At 36.0% G+C, this 21,991-nt stretch overlaps 1 protein-coding gene across 7 annotated transcripts; it reads right to left on the reverse strand.

The window, feature by feature from the left end:
* Nucleotides 1–179: 179 nt before the first annotated feature.
* On the reverse strand, nt 180–20,482 carry LOC117991810 (dentin sialophosphoprotein-like). Of its 7 annotated transcripts, XM_069505582.1 has the most exons (9): nt 9,143–9,229; nt 8,852–8,974; nt 8,618–8,773; nt 6,873–7,024; nt 6,114–6,314; nt 5,622–5,756; nt 3,855–4,932; nt 2,847–2,954; nt 2,153–2,636 (listed from the first exon to the last, which is right to left on the reverse strand). In XM_069505582.1, the coding sequence occupies exons 3-8, from the start codon at nt 8,763–8,765 to the stop codon at nt 2,854–2,856; spliced, it is 1,815 nt and encodes a 604-aa protein (XP_069361683.1). In that variant the 5' UTR covers nt 8,766–8,773; nt 8,852–8,974; nt 9,143–9,229; the 3' UTR covers nt 2,153–2,636; nt 2,847–2,853. The 7 variants fall into 7 exon arrangements, with proteins under 7 accessions (XP_069361684.1, XP_069361683.1, XP_069361679.1 ...); XM_069505583.1 differs by lacking the exons at nt 2,153–2,636; nt 8,852–8,974; nt 9,143–9,229 and adding exons at nt 180–2,117; nt 13,510–13,534 and having other exon boundaries at nt 2,915–2,954; XM_069505578.1 differs by lacking the exons at nt 8,852–8,974; nt 9,143–9,229 and adding an exon at nt 13,510–13,534.
* Between the last annotated feature and the right edge of the window lie 1,509 nt (nt 20,483–21,991).

The raw sequence follows: 21,991 nt of genomic DNA on the forward strand, positions 1-21,991 counted from the left end.
CTCTGAGAGGAGACCCGCGCTCTGTAGTGAGCCGGTGATGGGTTGATCATGATGATGATGAATCGAAGTGAAAAACAAAGAGTATAACTCGGTCATACATAAAACCCATTTTATGCCCTTGTTGTACAATCTACTATTATTTCTATTCAATTTCTATGATGTTAAATAAAACAACACTAGAGTTATTCATATAAATATATTTACCATGGTAAATTAACCAGTTATAAAATATTAATAAAAGGCTTTACATAATAAGTTAGGTATAAAATATTATTATAATATAATATTAATTCGAGAAAAAGCATGATTAGGAACAGTTTCAATAGTTTTCTCGTCAGTCTTGTTCATTTGTTACATACACTGTACACAGCCAAAACTTTGGAAATATTATGATTCATGGTTAAGGTAACAATTGTGGCTAATTTTGCGTTGAATGCCACCTTAACTCTATTCATAAATAAATTTTGTATTCTTTTTCAAACAGTAACGAAATTAATTACTAAATTATTTCCTTAATTACAAAATTTTATTTTATTTCCTTAATTACTAAAGTCAAATAACATATTTTTGATAAGGCACTAACCCCTTAAAATTACGAAAAAAATATTAAAATTAGCATCAAGTTAGTATAAAAAACAGTTTTTATAATAATTCACAACTTTAAAATTAATTAAAGAGACCTATCTAAGAAAGGAAGTTTTTGGCAAAAGTAGAACAATTATTATTGTTTATTAATTTTATTTTTTTAAGTGTAAGTTTGTCCTTTTCTACCACAATATGACTGTTTAAGGAAAGAGTCTATGAAGATGGGCATCCAACTTCGTTTTATGATCAAAACATTGGTAATAGGTCTATTTAATTCCAATAAAATTTCGAAATAGGTCTCTATAGTTCTTAAAGTGTAATAAATGTTTGGAACAATACGAAGACAAGCAAATTACATTTTAAACAATAAATACTACTAATATAAAATAAAATAACACTCATTCACTTATATACTATATCTAAAGAGCATTAGGAACTTAGTTGTTACTACTAGCTGCCAAGCATACATTTGTTGATAAGGTTCTTTAATTGCATTTATATTATAAAAACAAAAAAAAACAAAATATTTATTTATGTGTATATGTTACGGGTAAGGTTGGAAGTTCGAATGAACTTAGGTTTACCCGGGTTTACTTAGTATTACCCAAGGTTTTTGGGTAATATCCAAATAATAATGAAAATAAGTTTAAATTCGGGGTTTACCCACTCATTTACTGACTCACCTAGGTGTATCCAATGCTTACTGGGTAATGTTAGATTAATTAATTAGATACCCCCCAATATAGTGAGCGGTCTCTTCCGTCGGAAAAGGAAGGTCTTTTTTCTGGGTGGTTTAAAAAGAAATATCAAAGAAGGGGATGGCGGGTCTTACAGACCCCGCCATCCCCTTCGTGGTTCTAACCTAACCCATCTGAGTCGGAGTGCCCTAAGTCCTAAGCTTGCTCTTGATAATGGAAGCGGGGTGAGGAAAGAGTACCCCACTATGCAATGGAGCCATGCATTTCTTCCAACCCGAAAACGACACAATAGCTCTAACAGCATAAACTTTGTCCAACCTAACATTATCCAGCCAGAGTTGGGTAGACCAAGGTGAGTATGGGTAAATTCCGAATTAAAATTAATTTTACTTATTTTTAACCTTTAAACTTTTAATGTCTGAATGGGCAGTTGGCTATTTTTGACACACTTTGATATAACTTTGGAAACTAAGTCGTAAATATGCTTAGAAAATGTTTCAGCCTTAAAAGTCTCATTACACATTGGTTTGCAAGATACTTTGATTTCTAATAATAACATTTCAGATCTTAGATTTACTTCAGAACTAATATTCACATTCACACATAGTCATTTATTTTTAATGTATTGTCATGCACCTAAATGTAAAATGTATTAAACTTATATGTACCTTCACTTAAATTAGAAAATGTATAAATAAAAATTAATAAAAAATGTTATAAAAACCTAAACACTAATTTAATATCGAAGATATAAAATTTAATTAGGTATTAATATAAAATGATACCCCAATAATAATTATTTTCCTCCATAATATTGTCCATTGCACATTTTATCTGAAAATAATTTTTTTGGCATTAAAAAAGTAAGAACTGGCTACCATTTTCAAAAGCTATACATATAACTTAGCCCTTAAGTTAGCTCTTGACTGCGATCTCACTTGGTGGTAAGTGATAATGTCTAAGATGGAAGTGACCTAACCTGCGGGTAATTCGCTAATCAGTGTCTAACACTGGATGATAGCCACAGAGCTCATTTGACATTGGTTAGTTCTACATTGCTGATTCACTGAGTGATATGAAAATATTTTTTCGAAGAAAACCTACAATGGATTAAAAATAAATGTCAAATGTGCTCGGTAGCTATCATACAGTGTAGACACGGAGTTAGCAAATCATCAAATCATAACCACGGCCGAAGCCTTCCACTATAGACCGGCGGGTCGGGATGTTTTCCTTCACCGTCAAAGCAAGTGATATTTAACTACTTAAAACGCACATAACTCCGAAAAGTTAGAGGTGCGTGCCCGGGATAAAACCCCCGACCTCCGATTAGGAGGCGGACGTCCTAACCATCTCCACTCCCATCGGCGGTGTTCCCACTAGATTATAACATGGGGTTATTCAAGGGGCGGACCAACAAATTCCTAAAAGGCCGGCAACGCATCGGCGGCTCCTCTGGTGCTGCAAATGTTCATGGGCGGCGGTAATCACTTAACATCAGGTGACCCGCCTGCTCGCTTGCTCGCTATATCTATTAAAAAAAAAAAAAAAAAAAAAAACCACTAGACTATCACATGCTTTTATTCCTTTGGTTAAATAAAGAAAAATCTAAGAAGAAAATAAATACATACCTTTCTGTTGCTGTAAGGTCCATCATCAATTGTCCATTTGCTAAAATAAAATAAATATTAAAAGGATGGCTGAAAGATTTTCATTTCATACTAGCTTATGCTCGCGACTTCGTCCGCGTGGTCTACACAAATTTCAAACCCCTAATTCACCCTCTTAGGGGTTGAATTTTCAAAAATACTTTCCAAAATGTCAGCCCGATACGTCCAGTAGTTTGAGCTGTGCGTTGATAAATCAGTCAGTTAGTCAGTCAGATTACCTCTTCCTTTTATATATTCCCGACCACGCGTAAGTTTCGGTTTTTTAAGAATCCAGTGGGATATTCGTCAGTGTGAATTTAAGGTCTTTTGAAAATCCTGTGGGAACTCTAATTTTCCGGGATAAAAGTGGCTTATGAGCTCCCCTGCGATACAAGTTGTTACTGTACCAAATTTCATCAAAATCGGTTAAGCAGATGGACCGTGAAAAGCTAGCAGACAGACAAACAGACACACTTTCGCATTTATAATATTAAGTAGGTATGGATTATAACTTTGTCAGAATCGTTATTAAATTACTGTTAACGGCGGTGAAATGGTAACAGACGGATAGACAGACATAACATCTTTTAGGCAAGCGCGTTCTAACCTAGACCTGAACATGGTTTTTTTAAAGCATGATTGTCGATGACCTATTATAATTTTTTTTTATATAACTAGCTTATACTCGCGACTTCATGCGCGTGGACTACACAAATTTCAAACCCTTATTTCACCCCTTAGGGGTTAAATTTGCAAAAATCCTCTCTTAGCGGATGCCTACGTCATAGTACCTATCTGCATGCCAAATTTCAGCACGATCCGTCCAGTAGATTGAGCTGTGCGTTGATAGATCAATCAGTCAGTCAGTCAGTCACCTTTTCCTTTTTATATATTTAGATAATATTATGTAAATTATACATACCAATTTTATGTTGTCTATATCCATCTCGGCTCCTATGAGAGCCAATCTCATTTTGTATGAAATCCATTGTAGCTTCTTTGGTATCACTACCTCTTTCTTGATTAATAACGCTATCTCCTTCTAGCCTCGCCATTGAATCATTTGAATCGTCAAGGACGATTGATTTGCCTGTGTTACTCTTCTTTGATTTAGATGTTGCTATATTCTTTACTTTTGCGGAAATGTCTTGGGCTTGTTTTACTGTTTTATCGTCTTGACTGTTTTTTACTGGTGTTTTTGTACTGGAAGCGGCTAAAGAAGTATTATCTTGAATTTCTTTTACTGGAGTTTTAGTACTAGAAGTGATCAGAGAAGTGTTGTCCTGAGTTTCTTTAACGGTTTTACTATCGTGACTTTGTTTTACTGGCGTTATTGTATTAGAAGCGATCAGAGAATTATTGTCTTCAGTTTCTTTTACAGTTTCACTATCTAGACGTTCTTTTACTGATGTGTTTGTATTAGTAGTGGTCAGAGAAGTATTGTCTTGAGTTTCTTCAACAGTTTTACTTTCGGGACTTTGTGTTACTGGTGTTCTTGTATTAGAAACGACCAGAGAATTGTTGTGTTCAGTTTCTTTTACGGTTTCACTATCTTGAGTTTCTTTTACGGCTTCACTATCTTCACTTTCTTTTTCTGGTGTTTTCGTACTAGAAGCGGTCAGAATAGTATTGTCTTGAGTTTCTCTTTCAGTTTTATTATCTAGTTTTTCTGGTGTTTTAATATTAGAAACAGTCAGAGAAGTATTGTCTTGAGTTTCTTTTTGGGTTTTATTATCTAGACTTTGTTTTTCTGATGTTTTTGTATTAGAAACGGTTAGAGAATTATTGTCTTCAGTTCCTTTAACGGTTTTATTATCTAGACTTTGTTTTACTGGTGTTTTTGTACTAGAAGCTGTTAGAGATGTATTGTCTGGAGTTTGTTTTACGGTTTTACTATCTTGATTATGTTTTACTTGGCTTTTTGTATTGGAAACCGTCTCTTGTTCCGAATCGGTGTTATAGTCTGATCTATCGCTACGACCACTCGTTATGTTTGTTAGCTGTAAAAAAAGATGATTCAATAAGGAAATGAAAATTCAATGTTACAGTGCGACACAAGGCTCTTTTAGCGCGTGGCGATAATTGGAACTAACGCCGCCATCTTGTGAAGTGTCACGCTTTACCCTTATATGTGGTGTTGCCAAGTAAAAAATCTGAAATTCACTGTTTTTGTTCAATATTAGAGCCATTCCATATACAAAACATCACAATATATCTTGATAATATATACAGCATCAATGTGTCTGCATCTTATAGTCTGCTATACGAGTATTTAGCACTAGATAAATATAGTATTTGAGGAGGTAAACATGATAAGTTGGAAGTCCATGGCCTATAAACGGTTTTTATTACTCTTTCTCGATTTGGAAACAGAGGCGGCTTTCCCAGTTTCTCATTCAGTTTTTGCTGGCAGCTTTTCTTCTAGAACTACGCCCCCCTGTCAATGTCATTAAAGTGCCAAAAGAGCCTTGTCGTACTGTAAAAGTAAATATTTTTAACAAACGTAACTACAAACAAGTACAAAATTAGCATGCAATGTGTCGTGTATGCGTGTGCGACTGTGTGTAGATACATTGATACATGTATTTCATACAAGCTCCCAATACTAAGCAAACGTATTGACATTTGATAAAAAGTTGCTATTTGACTAGTAGGCACTAGGTAAGCACCTATTGTTTTTACTACTTACAGTGTAGCTAGAGGACTCATCAGAGTCTACTTCAACGTCAACCATCATCTTCTCTATAAGGCGCTCCATGCTTGTTTCACTAGTAGATGCAACGGTGCTAGCTTCTGGACGTATCTTTTTGTTGCGTTTCACTACCTTGAAATAATAGTAAAGAATATAAACTTATAATCTCTAGAGCATTCTTACAGCTTACTACACCCATAAGCCATAATATTTTGTGCTGAAGGGCCGATGAAGTCGAACATCGACTGCAGATGGCTGTACTATGACTAGTGACTGGTTTGGTTCTTGCATAATTCTGTTGCCCTAATATTTAACTCATCAGTTACTTACCAACACCTTGTCTCCGTTAATAAACTGCGAATTATTGTTTCCCGTCTGAAGCACATGGTGAATTCGAACATCGACTGCAGATGGCTGTACCATGACTCTCTAGTGACTTGTTCAGAGCGCGCTCGCATCATTCTGTTGCTCTAGTACTTTAGTACTTACCAACACCTCATCTCCATTAATAAGCTGTGTGTTATTGTTCCCATAATGCTGTCGCCGGAAACACATGGTGAACTCGAACATCGACTGCAGATGGCTGTACCATGACTCTCTAGTGACTTGTTCAGTGCGCGCTCGCATCAATCTGTTGCCTTGGTACTTTAGTGTGCGGAGGTAGCGGCGCTTGCCTTGTAGGTATGTTACCTGTCGGTAAAACGACCCCATTTATGTATAGAGCTATGTAAAGACTTCCCCTGAAGGATTAAATCAGGTAAACTCTTACGATACTCCATAGCTGGTACACAGTTTTTGGTATTTTGGTGATACACCGAGATCTTTATCTTATGGGAAATTAGAAATCGTACGTGGACGAAGTCGCGGGCAATCACTACTAATCTATACTAATATTGTAAATGCTGTCTGTCTGATTTTCACGGTCCATCCGTTTAACCGATTTCGACTTACAGAGATAGCTTGCATCCTGGAGTTGGAGATAGGTCACTTTTTGTCCCAGATAAAATATAATCAAAGAGTTTCACAGGATTTTTAAAAACCCTAAATCTACGTGGACGAAGGGTATCATTCTGTTTTATACAGAGATAGTTTGCATCCCCTATGGAAAATGGGCTATTTTTTATCCCTGAAAATCAAAGAGTTCCCTTGGGATTAAAAAAAATTAAACCCACGCATCATCTAGTATTATATAAGGGCGCGATTGATATTATACGGTTTTATTTGTTTGCTTGTTATTTCAATACTCACAACATCAGCTGGTCTGAGTGGAGGTTTGCCCAGCGCAAGGTTGATCAGCGATACGGACTCTCGTGTGACCCGCAGCACTATGAGGAGAGCGAGGAAGAACACCCATGGCAGCGGTCGTATTAGTTCCGGCTGAGGCCGCTCGTCTTGATCCACTGGAATAAGCAATGGAAATTGTTAGGGCGTCGTCCATGTAGGCGACTGTTTGTAGCTATACAGCCACGTCGCTGGCTGCGTCGGGGTTGATTGCTTCGGTGTTCCCGTGACCCAGTCGCCAGGCGACGCGCAGGAGCGCCGCTGGGTTTTCGTGGGTATTCCGGTCTCCTCTCGGCCGGCAAGTCCCTGTTGGCTGGCATAATTATATTCATAGATAAAAATTATCTGTAAAAAAATATTAAACAAGACCATACAATTTTTAACAAATATCTACCTAATGATTTTGCTAAGTAACTTATTGAGAGTTACAGATAGCTAAGCTGGTTCCATCCGTTGCTAGTTATTCCGCCATAAAGATATACGTGAACGGTGGCGGCACAGCCCAGCGCGCTCTCTTCTCGACGATCCAAAGCGCGCGGTCCACGTACCGGAGCGCTGAATGGCTGAGCAGGTAGCACGCCGCGCAGTGCGCTTTGCAATACCTCCTTGACTAGTGACACCAGTTCCATTGTCTTTTTTATTTATTTATTTTTATTCAGATACAAGTTAGCCCTTGACTGCAATCTTACCTGATGGTAAGTGACGATGCAGTCTAAGGTGGGAGCGGGCTAACCTGGAAGGAGTATGGCAGTTTTTATTAAACCCATACACCTTTGGTTTCTACACGGCATCGTACCGGAACGCTAAATCGCTTGGCAGCACGGCTTTGCCGGTGGTGGTAACTAGCCACGGCCGAGGCCTCCCACCAGACCAGACCAGAAATTTAGAAATTATATCAGCCGGAGGATGTCAGCCTCACTACTGTCTGTCAGTAGTGAGATCACGGCTACAACACATACGCGTTGGCGGCACATCGCGCGCTCGTCTCGACGGTCCAAAGCGCACGGTCCATGTACCGGAGCGCTGACTGCCCGAGCCAGTAGCTCGCCGCGCGCTCCTCCGCGCTTTGCAGCACCTTCTTGACTAGTGACACCAGTTCCATTTTATCTGTCAGTAGTGAGGTCACGGCAACAACACTTACGCGGTGGCGGCACAGCCCATCGCGCGCTCTTCTCGACGATCCAAAGCGCACGGTCCATGTACCGGAGCGCTGACTGCCCGAGCCAGTAGCTCGCCGCGCGCTCCTCCGCGCTTTGCAGCACCTTCTTGACTAGTGACACCAGTTCCATTTTATCTGTCAGTAGTGAGGTCACGGCAACAACACTTACGCGGTGGCGGCACAGCCCATCGCGCGCTCTTTTCGACGATCCAAAGCGCACGGTCCATGTACCGGAGCGCTGACTGACCGAACCGGTAGCTCGCCGCGCGCTCTGCCGCGCTGTGCGCTTTGCAATACCTCCTTGACTAGTGACACCAGTTCCATTATTTGTCAGTAGTGAGGTCACGGCAACAACACTTACGCGGTGGCGGCACAGCCCATCGCGCGCTCTTTTCGACGATCCAAAGCGCACGGTCCATGTACTGGAGCGCTGACTGACCGAACCGGTAGCTCGCCGCGCGCTCTGGCGCGCAGTGCGCTTTGCAATACCTCCTTGACTAGTGACACCAGTTCCATTATCTGTCAGTAGTGAGGTCACGGCAACAACACTTACGCGGTGGCGGCACAGCCCATCGCGCGCTCTTCTCGACGATCCAAAGCGCACGGTCCATGTACCGGAGCGCTGACTGACCGAACCGGTAGCTCGCCGCGCGCTCTGCCACGCTTTGCAGCAGCTCCTTGACTAGCGACACCAGTTCCATTCCTGAAACTAAAACCACATCGTCAATCGACAATTGGCGGTATCGCGTCCATAGGAGCCATAAGCCAAGTTTAGTTAACTGCATACCAAATTTCAGCCCGATCCGTACAGTGGTTTAAGCTGTGCGTTGATAGATCACCCTATATGGTGACCCTATTTTAAAATTTATATTAAGTCATATTTTTTATAATTTTTTAGTGTTTACCTACACTTCAAAGAAATTACTAAATAATTTTAAATACATATCAAAAATTGCGTGACCGGCAGGAATCGAACCTGCATCTTCTGGGTTCGCGCCCGATGCCTTGACCATTCGGCCACGGTCTCGAAATTTTTGATATGTATTTAAAATTATTTAGCATATAAAGTTAGTTTTACAAGTAGCACTATTTTGCATTAAGAATTAATATTATATCGAAACTAAGCGCTTTTAGTTGGTAAACATTAGTTAATTGTGGGATGATATAACAGTGAGTAGTTACTCGTAGTTCCTAATTAATATAATTAAAATCCAATGGCCGACAACATGTGATAGGTTAATTATTCTGTGATAATATCGAACCTAATTTCCTTAATTGACCAGACTGATTTATCTTTGACTAAGTTTTGTCTGGAAACTTCTCACACCTAGACTTCGTGACCTTATTTCTAGCTACATAATATTATTATTATTAAAATCAACAATATATAAGACTGGCTGAATGACTGACTGATCTATCAACGCACAGCTCAGACTACTTACTGGACGGAACGGGCTGAAATTTGTTGACATCCACTAAGTATTTTTCAAAATTCAATCCCTAAAGGGGTAAAATATGTTTGAAATGTATGTAGTCCACGCGGACAAAGGGGATAAGCTAGTAATATTATAAAGGTGCCATATTATATTATGCTCAAGGTACCTACTGAATATTTCACTACTGTAGGTACCTTCTGGATGTTTGTACTTTAAAAAAAATACATCCGGTCTGTGTGATTACACAATTTAAGCTAATTTTTAATACATTTTGTTGCGAAGTTGTCGCAAGGGGCGCCATTTCAGTCATTCGGTTAATGCGCTGATTTACTCGGGCCGTCCTACTTCCGTCCCTGGATGCAAGCTATCTCGTACTAAATCTAAGTTGATGGTCATGAAAATGTAACAGACAAACTAGCAGACAGACAGACACAGTTTCGCTTTAATAATATACATACTATTGTACTGTATGAATCATAGAAAATAAATTAATTTAAATTGATTATGGCCCATTGGACCATTTACAAATATTATTGTAGTCTAAGATGAGTCTAAGTTTAAAATAATTAAAGGACCTTTAGAAGTTAAAACATACGTAAATATTTGAGTAAGTACCTACTTACAAAATGGAAATATAATCAAATCAAATAGTAATACTGAATACATAACAAGGGAATGTACTAGGTACAAGGGTATACAGAATTAGGTATAAATTGGAAATATAAGTCTCGACTCTAGTATCATAAGGTCGGATGTGGATTTTTGCTACTTTTCAGGAGAGCCAAATCAAAAATGCTAGGGAAATCGGGTCATAATTTCTAAACTACTAGAGATACAATTTCAATTGTTTTTGTAATATTTAACACTTAACTGTACCTATCATTAACCATTACTAGAAATACTTTATCATTAATAAATAAAATATAAACTCACAATTTCTTCAAAATGGACGATATGCGACTTTATGCTGGTAATATTCGTAACTGTGCTAAAAAATTGTGTGCATAAGTTGTAAACCGACTTTATGGCTGCAATTTTTACTATTACAAATTTGAAATAAAAGTCGGATCTATTACTTAATATTCCATAATACGTCTTAACTGATTATACATAAGTAATATTCGGACAAAAGATCACAGTAGTTATCTCACAAAAATCATTTAGGAGTTTTGTGAGATAGCAACAATGTACCTATCTGATTTTTCTGAAACTGATTAGTTAGATCTGAAACATAATAATTGCATTCGCCCGATAGTCTGACCATTGCATCCGTGTAAACCTTGTGACTTCTGAATGAATGAAAATAAAATTTACAAATTTACAAATAAAGCCCATTAATTAAAAACAACGGCCAAAAATTGAAAAAAAATTACAAAGTAATTAGAAACCTACAGTGGGTCAAACATTTTTTGTGGAATTGCATACATGACGGTTACATCAATATAGAAATCTAAAACATGCCAACATAGCCTGATTTTCCTTATAATGTTTAGGTACGTAAAGTAAGAATGGAGGTCAGCAGGTACCTACTGCAAAAGTTGGTTATATTTTACAGTGGATAATGGTTTCTCATTATGTCGTATATTGGGCGAAAGCGGGGAAGAATTTTAAGTTTATATGTACCTATAACATACTAATGAAATACAAAAAAGTCTTCTTTAAAGTAGTTTTTATAAAATAATAACACCCAGCATTATTGCGTTAGTTGTAGCCAGGTAATATATTCCGAAATCTGAAAATCCCCGCCGTTCTGTCCTGATATATCACCGGTCCTGATATATCACCTTTGTAAAGGGATGTGGTCTTTAAAAATAAGTTGTAGTGCCAAATCAAACTTATCAAAAAGTTTTGTTTCCTTCGCATGTTCTTGTAAACTGTGACCAATCTCTTAGTTTAGTAATCTGCATTGTTTTCAGCTGTTCCCTTTTTTTCTATTTGTGCATGGATTACATCTTACTCCACGTAGGTACATGTTGCATTTTAGCATAAAGCTTGTGATTTATCACCTTTTAGTGTGGTAATCCTTATAATAATCATAAGTAAGCCATAACGATTATCATGCTCCGATTATGACCGACACAATTATCAGACCACAAAGTCAATTCTTCAACAATTTCGAGAATACTTTGTTTCTTCTCTAGTAGATTAATGAAATAAGACAAGATACTGATTTATTCCTTCCGCTGCAGCTGATGTTTTCAGACCACATTAAAGTAGCAACACTGCTGGTAGCATCATGAATCGTTTTTAAGGTGCAGAAACTACGCAGGTATAAGGAATTACTGTTAGTCAAATCCGGCATTGCCACTTTTGTAATTAAAAAAATACTTTCTGCTTTCTTGAAAATTCCATTGCTTTGTTTCGACTGTTCTTTTTAACAGATACTTTTTTAAACTGTTTCTTTCGTGTTTTAGTTAAGTTTTTTTATTTTTTTTACTTTCACTTTTATTAGTTGTTTAATTAATAAATTAATTTATACTACATTTATATTTAAATTAACATAATCTAAAGCTTCCTACAATTAGGTATGTTTTGTTAGAATCACGATCATCACATATTGTAGGTGCCTTATAATTTCTGCTCTCGATTAATATCAAATTAGGTCGATTATAAGATGGGTAAAGAAGGAAAAAATTGATTAGGTACTCTAATTTTTTAAGGCTACCTTAAAAACTAGGGCAATAAATTTTTGAACTGATGATTTGAACTATGATTCATAAAAAACACCATAAATGCACGGTTTTTTGCTTAGTGGGGTATTATTATAATATATTTTTAGATTTCCATGGTGTGATTTTCGTGGTCCTAAAAGATTTTCTAGTCTACATTTTCAAAATGTCTTAAGCTTTATTCTGGCTCTTTACTTTTTTCCCGCAGTTTAGTCCAAAATTTTGGTGAAATAGGATGGATCTCTTACCTATTAATCACATCAACTTTAATGTAGTCACAAACAAAAAGCTTTATTTCAACTTACTTCCATGAATTTTATTGCAAAATTATTTATATTACAAGGCAAAAAGTCTTAAATGATTCACAGTCCAAATATTAATACAAAAAATTCGAAGCATAACATCTGTTGTGATTTTACCTAACAAAATTATTACATATTTTAGAAGCAGAAGTGCGTACCTGCAGTACCAGCTAGTATTACAAATAAACTTATTTCGTAGCATAATGGTCGAACTCAAAATACATCTATCATTTTTCTCCATTGCTTTGGTGCATACATACGCAAGTCAAAAAATATAATTATGGTTCTCCAAATTTTTAGAAAGTGTTCAGATACGACATTATGCATGTATTTATCTTTGCAACGAAAAGAGATAGAAATACTGGAGTCAGCTTGGCAGAAAGAGCCCGAAATGCTCATTACCTTTATGTAAAAAAGTGAGTTTGGTCGGAAGTACACATCCGACCTTATGATACTAGAGTCGAGAAGTATATATAGGTATAATACATTTAAATAATGTAGTGATTTGAATAGAAAATTCATAATTTATGACTTCAGAATCGTTTGTAAAATTGAAAATGCACTTACAAAATCAATATGTCAACCGTATCAATTCAATATAGAAAAATAAAAATAATTTTACTGCTTCCAAATTGCAACAACAATAACGTTTATCTTAGGTAATTCACGTACATAAAGTAAACAATAAAAGTAATAGTTCAAGGCGATATAATAATAATTTGTAGAGATAAATCGTGTCACCTTTCCAATAAAATTATACAGGCTAGCAACTAAAAGGCCTAAATACCACCAACAATCACTGTGCAATTTCACTTGATCGAAAAGAAAATAGACGTTATCAGAACATTTTCTTCGCGCACGGCGATACCTCGACTGCAATGAAGTAAACACGTCTTCTTCGTGTCACAAATACGTTCGTTACTAATAAATAAATTGTTCCTTACGTTTGTTAAGACGTCGGCCTCGGGGGCTCGATCCCGGGCACGCACCTCTTACTTTTTAGAGTACGAGTACCTACCTGTATTACAGGTAACGTACCTATAAGCATTGAAGGAAATCATCGTTAGGAAACCTGCGGGTTCTCCATAATGTTCTCAGAGGTGTGTGAAGTTTGCGAATCCACACTGGGCCGACGTGGCAGACTATGCCCTCTGCTCACCCCTTCTCATTCTGAGAGATGACCCGTTCTCAGTAGTGGGCCGGCGATGCGTTGATCAGTGGTTGAATGACGATGTTCTTTTAGTGGAACAATACAAGAAACTTTAAGTTCTAAATAAACCCAAACTAATATTATAAATGCGAAAGTGTGTCTATCTGTTACGCTTGAAACACTTGGTACGGAGGATAGATTGCATCCCGAACTTAGCGTGAGATCTATAGAGCGCACTTTGACTTTACTCAGACTTAAGATTGAGTTAAAACGAAACAGATTTATGTGAGAGATCTACCTGCTCTGCCATTTCATGATGCATCTGTTTAACCGATTTTGATAAAAGTTACAGAGATATAGCTTGCATCCTGGAGACGGTATGTCCGGTAGGTCCGATGGTATAACTACTTTTTATCCCCGCAAATCAGAGTTCCCACGGGATTTCTAAAATCCACACAAAGAATTCTGGGCATCATCTAGTAGATTTGGTATATTATTATAAGGGATCTATTTTGATTTTGAAGTAATTAAATTAGGTATCTATATATAACATTTTTATCCTATATAAAAAATCATGCGAAAAGAAACAATTTTTTTCTGTGAACATTAATTTGTCTCACTAGATCAACTCACATTAGTTTGTACCAAGTCCAAACTACACAATATTATCTTGGTTGACTATAGGTAGATACCTACTTGTTTAGTCATTGATCTCACAATAGTCGTGATAATTTTGTTTATAACTTCATACTAGGATGACTAGATGCTAATATTATATTCCTTTAGATTTTCCAATTAGATTTAGAAGGTAGTTTAGGAGTAGCTATGAAATTCAACTTGTGTAAAAATAGCTCATACCTATTTCGTAAACAGTTATAGATTTTTCTTCTCTTATAAAAGTTAAGACGTTAAGGCATGTTAAGAGTTAGGACGTCCGCCTCCTATTCAGGAAGTCGGGGGTATGAGGACAAACTAACAAAACACTTTCGCATTTATATGGGCGGTGATGTACTGATCGAAACTATTTAATACTAGCTGATGCCCGCGACTTCGTCCGCGTGGATGTACATTTTTCAAAATCCCGCGGGAACTCTATGATTTTCGGGGATAAAAAGTAGCTTATGTGTTAATCCAGGGTATAATCTATCTTCATTCAAAATTTCATCCAAATCCGTTCAGTCTTTTTTGCTTGATTGAGTAACAAACATCCAAACATCCACACTTTCACATTTATAATATTAGTAGGAAGTACGATAAAGATCCCTTATTTTATTATGAAACCCATATGGCACCGTAAAAAGGAAAATAAAAATAAGGTATATATGTATATATTATATACAAAAGGGTATTAAATTAAATGTATTTCATTAAGGAAAGCTCAAAATAATATTATTTATTTAAAAAAACCTTCAAGAGATGATGAAATCCTATTTTATTATTTGTTATCCATCATCAATTATTATAATAGGAATTACCTACCTAATGCATAATTAAATAATTATTATGTATTTACGCTGTTGATTACTTTCAAATAAACAAAATAAAAAATAAAATAAAAAAAAATAAGTACGGTGTTGTGATTACAATTTCTTTCACAAAGTTCAGAATTTTAACTTCATTGATTAGTTTGAGATGATAATATGTAAACAACGATATTTAAATGTTATGTAAATACTTGTCGTGCTTAGATAAAGAGATATAATATATTTGTCCGTGTTGTTTAAATACAAAGTCCATCAATGATTTTTTAACTAAAAAATTGTTTATTGTAATCACATTATGAAACGTAATTCAATATTTGATCAGAAATAATTTCATCATCATCATGATCAACCCATCGCCGGCTCACTAGAGCACGGGTATCCTCTCAGAGTGAGAATGGTTTTGGCCATAGTCTACCACGCTGGCCAAGTGCGGATTGGCAGACTTCACACACCTTTGAAAACATTATGGAGAACTCTCAGGCATGCAGGTTTCCTCACGATGTTTTCCTTCACCGTTAATGCTAGTGATATTTTAATTACTTAAAAACGCACATAACTCCGAAAAGTTAGAGGTGCGTGCCCGGGATCGAACCCCCGACCTCAGATTGGAAGGCGGACGTCCTAACCACTAGGCTACCACAGCTTTCAGTTGATCCTAAACAAGAACCTACAATAAAATTTCTAGTTCTAGACTGCAGTTTAGTTCTAAACCCAGCGGAGTATTTACCAACACTTGAAAGAAATTCTTTTTAAATGAATTTTTAATACAATAATTATCAAAAATTGCACAAATTCAATTTTCATATATCAATATTTATAATCAATCAATCAATACTTATAATAAAACTGTAACAGGTCGAATTCTGTACATTGAAGTTCCAAATATCTTCAATGTACAGAATTCGACCTGTTACAGTTTTATTATAAGTATTGATATTTTGAAAATTTTTTTTCGAGGGCACTCTATAATCGATACTGAACCCAAAACTGTAATATTTTTCATTTTTGTCTGTCTGTCTGTCTGTCTGTCTATCTGTCTGTCTGTCTGTCTGTCTGTATCACGGCCGCGCATCACGCTGAAACTACTGAATGGATTCCAATGAAACTTGGTACGATTTGAGGTCATACTATGAGGTCTTCCTCATAGTATGACCTCAAATCGTACCAAGTTTCATTGGAATCCATTCAGTAGGTAGGTTCAGTAAGTATAGGATACTTTTTATCCCGAAATTCAGCTTGGTTCCCGTAGGAGAGGGGATGAAAGTTAAAATGTATACTGAGTTGTAATTCATTAACGCGTAGTCCGATTTCATTCATTCTTTTTTTGTTAGAAAGGAAATATTTTAAAAATTGTTCCGTAAATATTTCAAGGTCATTGGTTTTTAACCGACTGTCAAAAAGGAGGTGGTTCTTTTTTCTACATCAATTTTTTCGAGGTTTCTGGACCGATTTGCAATTTTTTTTTAAATCAACAAAAAAAGTTTTCGTGGTGGTCACATAAAAAATTCTGGATTCAACTCCTTAATCCTGATGCTGCAGGGTTACTGCCCGCCTGAGTTATCAAGATTCAGGAAGTGTTCATAGTGAATTCATATTGTAGGTACTATGCAACGACTTTATTCTCAGACCTCAAGTCCCAACTCCTCAACCCTGATGATGTAGGGTACAGCACTCCTAAACTATAATGTTTCAGTAACTGCGGATGATGTAAAATTAATTTAGGTACCAAGCATAGGCTACATCATTGAACTTCGGATCCTAACTCCTCAATCCTGATGCTGCAAAGTACTAAAGTCTTAAATCGTGGGGATTTTAGAATTTCTGATAGTGAATTGATATTTTAGGTATCAAGCAACGGCTTCACGATGACACTCCCAGTCCGAAATACTCCACCCGAGCGAAGCCGGGGCGGGTCAGCTAGTATCACAATATATTCATAGAATAGAATAGAATAGAATATATTTTAAACTAGCTGATGCCCGCGACTTTGTACGCGTGGATTTAGGTTCTTAAAAATCCCGTGGGAACTCATCAATTATCCGGGATGAAAAGTAGCTTTCTATGCTAAATGTCCTTTCCCGGTATATAAGCTAACTCTGTACCAAATTTCATCAAAATCGGTTGAACGGTTGAGCCGTGAAAAGCTAGCAGACAGACAGACAGACAGACACACTTTCGCATTTATAATATTAGTATGGATTTCAAAGTCCCCCACCGTGCTGTGTTTGTGACTGTTCTGGCTAATTAATCTCAGAAACTAATGACTACACTGATTTTCATACGGTTTTCACCAACAGAAAGATCAAAGAAGCATACCTAAATACATATTTCTCCCATATTTACAGCTACACTCTTCAAAAAGAAAAAGCTGACTGACTGATGACTGATCTATCAACGCACTGCTCAAACTACTGGACGGATCAGGCTGAAATTTCGCATGCAGATAGCTATTATGACGTAGGTATTTGCTAAGAAAGGATTTGTGAAAATTCAACCCCAAGAGGGTAAAATAGGGGTTTGAAATTTGTGTAGTCCATGCGGACGAAGTCGCGGGCATACGCAAGTTGCCAAATAAGAATAAAATAATAATAAATGCATAATTAATATGAAGCAAAACCAAGCTCCTAGCGTACAGCTATAGTAATTATAAACAGTGTCAAAGTGCATAGGTTAGTGCAATCACAGCCAGATACGGAGACAGCCAAGACAAATATGCAGCGTACCTAATTATTTATTCATTCAATCCATACTAATATTATAAATGCGAAAGTGTGTCTGTCTGTCTGTCTGCTAGCTTTTAATAGCTCAACCGTTCAACCGATTTTGATGAAATTTGGTGTGGGATAAAATTTGTGAAATTATATGAATTCCGAATTATAAAAAATTAAGAGTTCCCATAGGATTTTTAAAAACCTAAATCCACGCGTACGAAGTCGGGGGCATCAGCTAGTAAGGTATAAAACGTAATTTGTTTGTTTGTATTATGATTTTGTTTCTTAATTAAATCTATAATTTTGTCCTAATTAAATCTCATATGAATTTGTTTCTAATTAAATCTACTGCAAAACAATAGCTGTTCTCAAGTTTTTTTGATGTTAAGGCTATAAAAAATAATTTGATGGTAATAATTATTATTTATTTTTATTTTGTGCTAGAAAGTTGTAACAATAAGGAGAAAAGAAAGTTAAAGCAGAGAGAGAAGCACTTATCTCTATAAGAGCTCTCTATCAGTGACCCTTGGCAGTGAGAGAGGTTGTAAAAGGAGTAGAATAGCTACAACAAAGATTACTATTAAGATGCTTGCACAAAAGACATTAACTAGTTTTCAATTCTTCAGCATTATTACAAAATATATATATTTTTCTGTACCTCAAAAGGAAAGAATGAACCCTTATAGGATCACTTTTGTCTGTCTGGCAAGAAAACCTATAGAGTAGGTACTTGAAATGATGAAATTGAAAAATCATGAAATTTGGTAGGTAAACAAAGGTTTGGTAGGTAAAGGAAAAGGTTACAGTGCAAGTAAAAGCATAATTCCGAAACTGTGAATTTGTAATTATATCACAAAAAAAATTAAAATGTTTATGAACAAATAATTAGTATTTCTGATTTTTAAAGTAAGATAACTATACTAAGTGGGGTATCTTAATAAGAAAGGGTTTTACCTGTACATTCTACAACATATTTTTATTTATTTTTATGCATAATAGTTTTTGATTTATTGTGCAAAATGTCGAAATAATACGAAATACGACTATAATACGGAACCCTCTCTCTGTGCACGAGTCTGACTCACACTTAGCCAGTTTTTAGGGTTCCATACCTCAAAAGGAAAAACATAACCCTTATAGAATCACTTTGTTGTCTGTCTGTCTGTCAAGAAACCTACAGGGTACTTCCCGTCGAGCTAGAATCATGAAATTTGGCAGGTAGGTGGGTCTTATAGCTGGCTTTAGGGGAAAAATCTGAAAACCGTGAATTTAGGGTTAGATCACACAAAAAAAATTAAATTGTGGTCATGAACTAATAATTAGTATTTTCAATATTCGAAGTAAGATAACTATATCAAGTGGGGTATCATATAAAAGGGCTTTACCTGTGCATTCTAAAACAGATTTTTATTTATTTTTATGCATCATAGTTTTTGAATTATCGTGGAAAATTTCGAAAAATTACGACTGTAGTACAGAACCCTCAGTGTGCGAGCCTGACTCGCACTTGGCCGGTTTTTTTATATAAACTCTAACAAATTACATGAACGCTATGAAATAGAGTTTATCAAAATACAATTTATTGTATTTTGATAAACTCTATAAGTATAATTATTGTATATAAGTTGATTTGGGTATTTATTATAAGATATTTATGTAGTTTATTAGATTCTAGTACCGTAGACCTATTCCACTTCTTGATACGCCTTACTCACAACCTTGAATGGGAAGCTGGAAGAAATCTCTGTTTAGAGATAAGCATTTCCGATGTAACTTAATTTATTATTACTTTGTAACTACAATTTTTGGTACATGAATAATAAAAATAAAATAAAAATAAATTTATGGATATTATAGGACTATCATCATTATGACCACCATGGGACCTCAATGTCTACCGGTTTATGTTTGTTTTTCAAACTATGTCCCCTGCCCATTGCCACTTCAGCTTTGCAACCTGTTGAGCTATGTCGATTGTCGGTCACTCTGGTTCTCCTATGGTACTTCTAATTTGATCATATAGAGAAACTCCAAGAGTAGCTCTCTTCATCAAATGCTGAGTGACTGAATTTTCTTATGAGGCCTATAGTTAGCGACCATGTCTCAGATCCATAGAAGTTGGATAAAATTCTCAGAAATAATAAACATATTAGAATGTAATGTAATAGATCCAAGCAATTTTTGAGTAACTGGGGTAGCCGGGTTAGTTTATTTTTTTATTTTAACTAACTAGTTTATATTATTATTGAGTAGGTACAATTTTAACACAAATCAATAGATAAAATGGATAACATGCCATGTCGCCACGAAAAATAATATACAGTATATGCAATTATTATTATTAATTAGAGCTAGATATAAAATCAAGATGAATAAGAAAGTTAAAAGGTGAAACTTACTTTTTAGGTAGCCGATAGTCAGGAATAAATACAAACTTTGTCCGTCTAGACACACTGTAATTATTCGTAAATGGTTAAAAAATTAACTTGCCCAAGTTTATAAATAATTAATTTGGCTAATAATCTTATTTTTCTGGATTTATGGTCAGTTTATGATGATTTTATCAGTCCGACAACTGACAAGACAAGCCTCTTTTGCTCTTTTGTGTTTTGGCCACCGACCAGAAATAAAAGGTTTTGGCTCCTGCCAGCCTGCCACAGAGTACTTTTTACATATGACTCCTGCAAGTGCAAAGAGAATATAATCAAAGAGTATATAATCAGTAATCACTACCATCAAGAATAACTGGACACGTGTGTCCATAGATTATCTACTATATACTAGAGACGTGTGTCTACCGCAGGACCCCAGACTGATTTGTAATATATTCTATGTTCCTCCGCGTTCCTTGCTCTGGTGATTTTTGTTAGGTACATTTTTTCTAATTTTTTAGTAGGTAGAGGTACGTAGCACAGAGCATAGACAGAGTACATTGAATATAGGGTAGTATCAGGGCCTTAACAGATAGAACTAATGTTGTTTAGTATAAAAATCTCCATCATTTTAGTTTGTGCAATTAGAACTAGATGGCGTTTTATCAAAAATAAATTACGGTGCGACAAGGCTATCTTGGCGCGTGGCGAAATCGGAACTAACGGTGCCGTCAAGTGTCCCCTTTGTTCTTGTTTGAATATTCTAAGCCTTTGTTCTCCAATAGCGCCCCCCTGTCAATGTCAATCAAGTGGCAAGAGAGCCTTGTCGCACTGTAGTCTGGTATCTCTACGACTTCCCATAAAGCAAATTAAGAAGAAGAAGAAGATCTCTACGACTCAAAAGTTTTATTTACGACTAGGTGCTACTAGCCACAGGACACTATTACTCCTATGCTACTAGCTGAAGCCCGCGACTTCATCCGCGTGGAATTAGGTTTTTATAAACACTGAGGGAATTCTTTGATTTTCCGGGATAAAAAGTTGCATATTTCACTCTCTAGGTATATATCTATACCCATAGACTATATGTATACCCATGCAAAAAATCACGTCAATCCGTTGCACGTTGCGACTTGATTGGAGGACAAACCAACAAACAAACACACTTTCGCATTTATAATAAGGGTACTATAGCAACCTTGTATAGTAACCTTGACATCCATGTTTGTGCCACATTTTTGTTTACGCAGTGTTACTGCATCCGTGATCCATCCATTCAAGTGTACTGCTGGGATATTCACTTATAAATTCATGCTAAATTCAACATAACCGAATACCTATAGAGAATGCAGTACAAAAATCATGTGTAAAGAAAAAAAGAAAATTTAGTTTTAAATAATAAATTACGGGTTTTGTTTTATTACCTCAACTTTTAGTACTGAAAGTACTTCTTTCAATGTATAAAATAATAAATAATGCGGCCGAACTAAGAATAAGACTGAATTTCTGCCATATTGCGACGTGTACCTAAGCGGGATTATAATTTTTGATTCGTATTTTCTTTGAAGTCACTACCTATAAAAATAATATATGAATCAAACCTGCACACGTGTTATACCTGTTATACATAATATAGCTATATAGTTGACCTTAAAAAACTAGTATCCAAGGCCGGAAAAAATTAAAAATAAATTACATATAATAGTTACTGCAATTAGAAACAGATGGCGCCACTACGAAAGATTAGCTGACGTCTCTATACCAGTATATATAATGTACTCTGTGGGTAGTATCAACTTTTAT

Source organism: Maniola hyperantus, chromosome 20, assembly GCF_902806685.2.
Source record: "Maniola hyperantus chromosome 20, iAphHyp1.2, whole genome shotgun sequence".
In the NCBI taxonomy this organism is placed as follows: domain Eukaryota; kingdom Metazoa; phylum Arthropoda; class Insecta; order Lepidoptera; family Nymphalidae; genus Maniola; species Maniola hyperantus.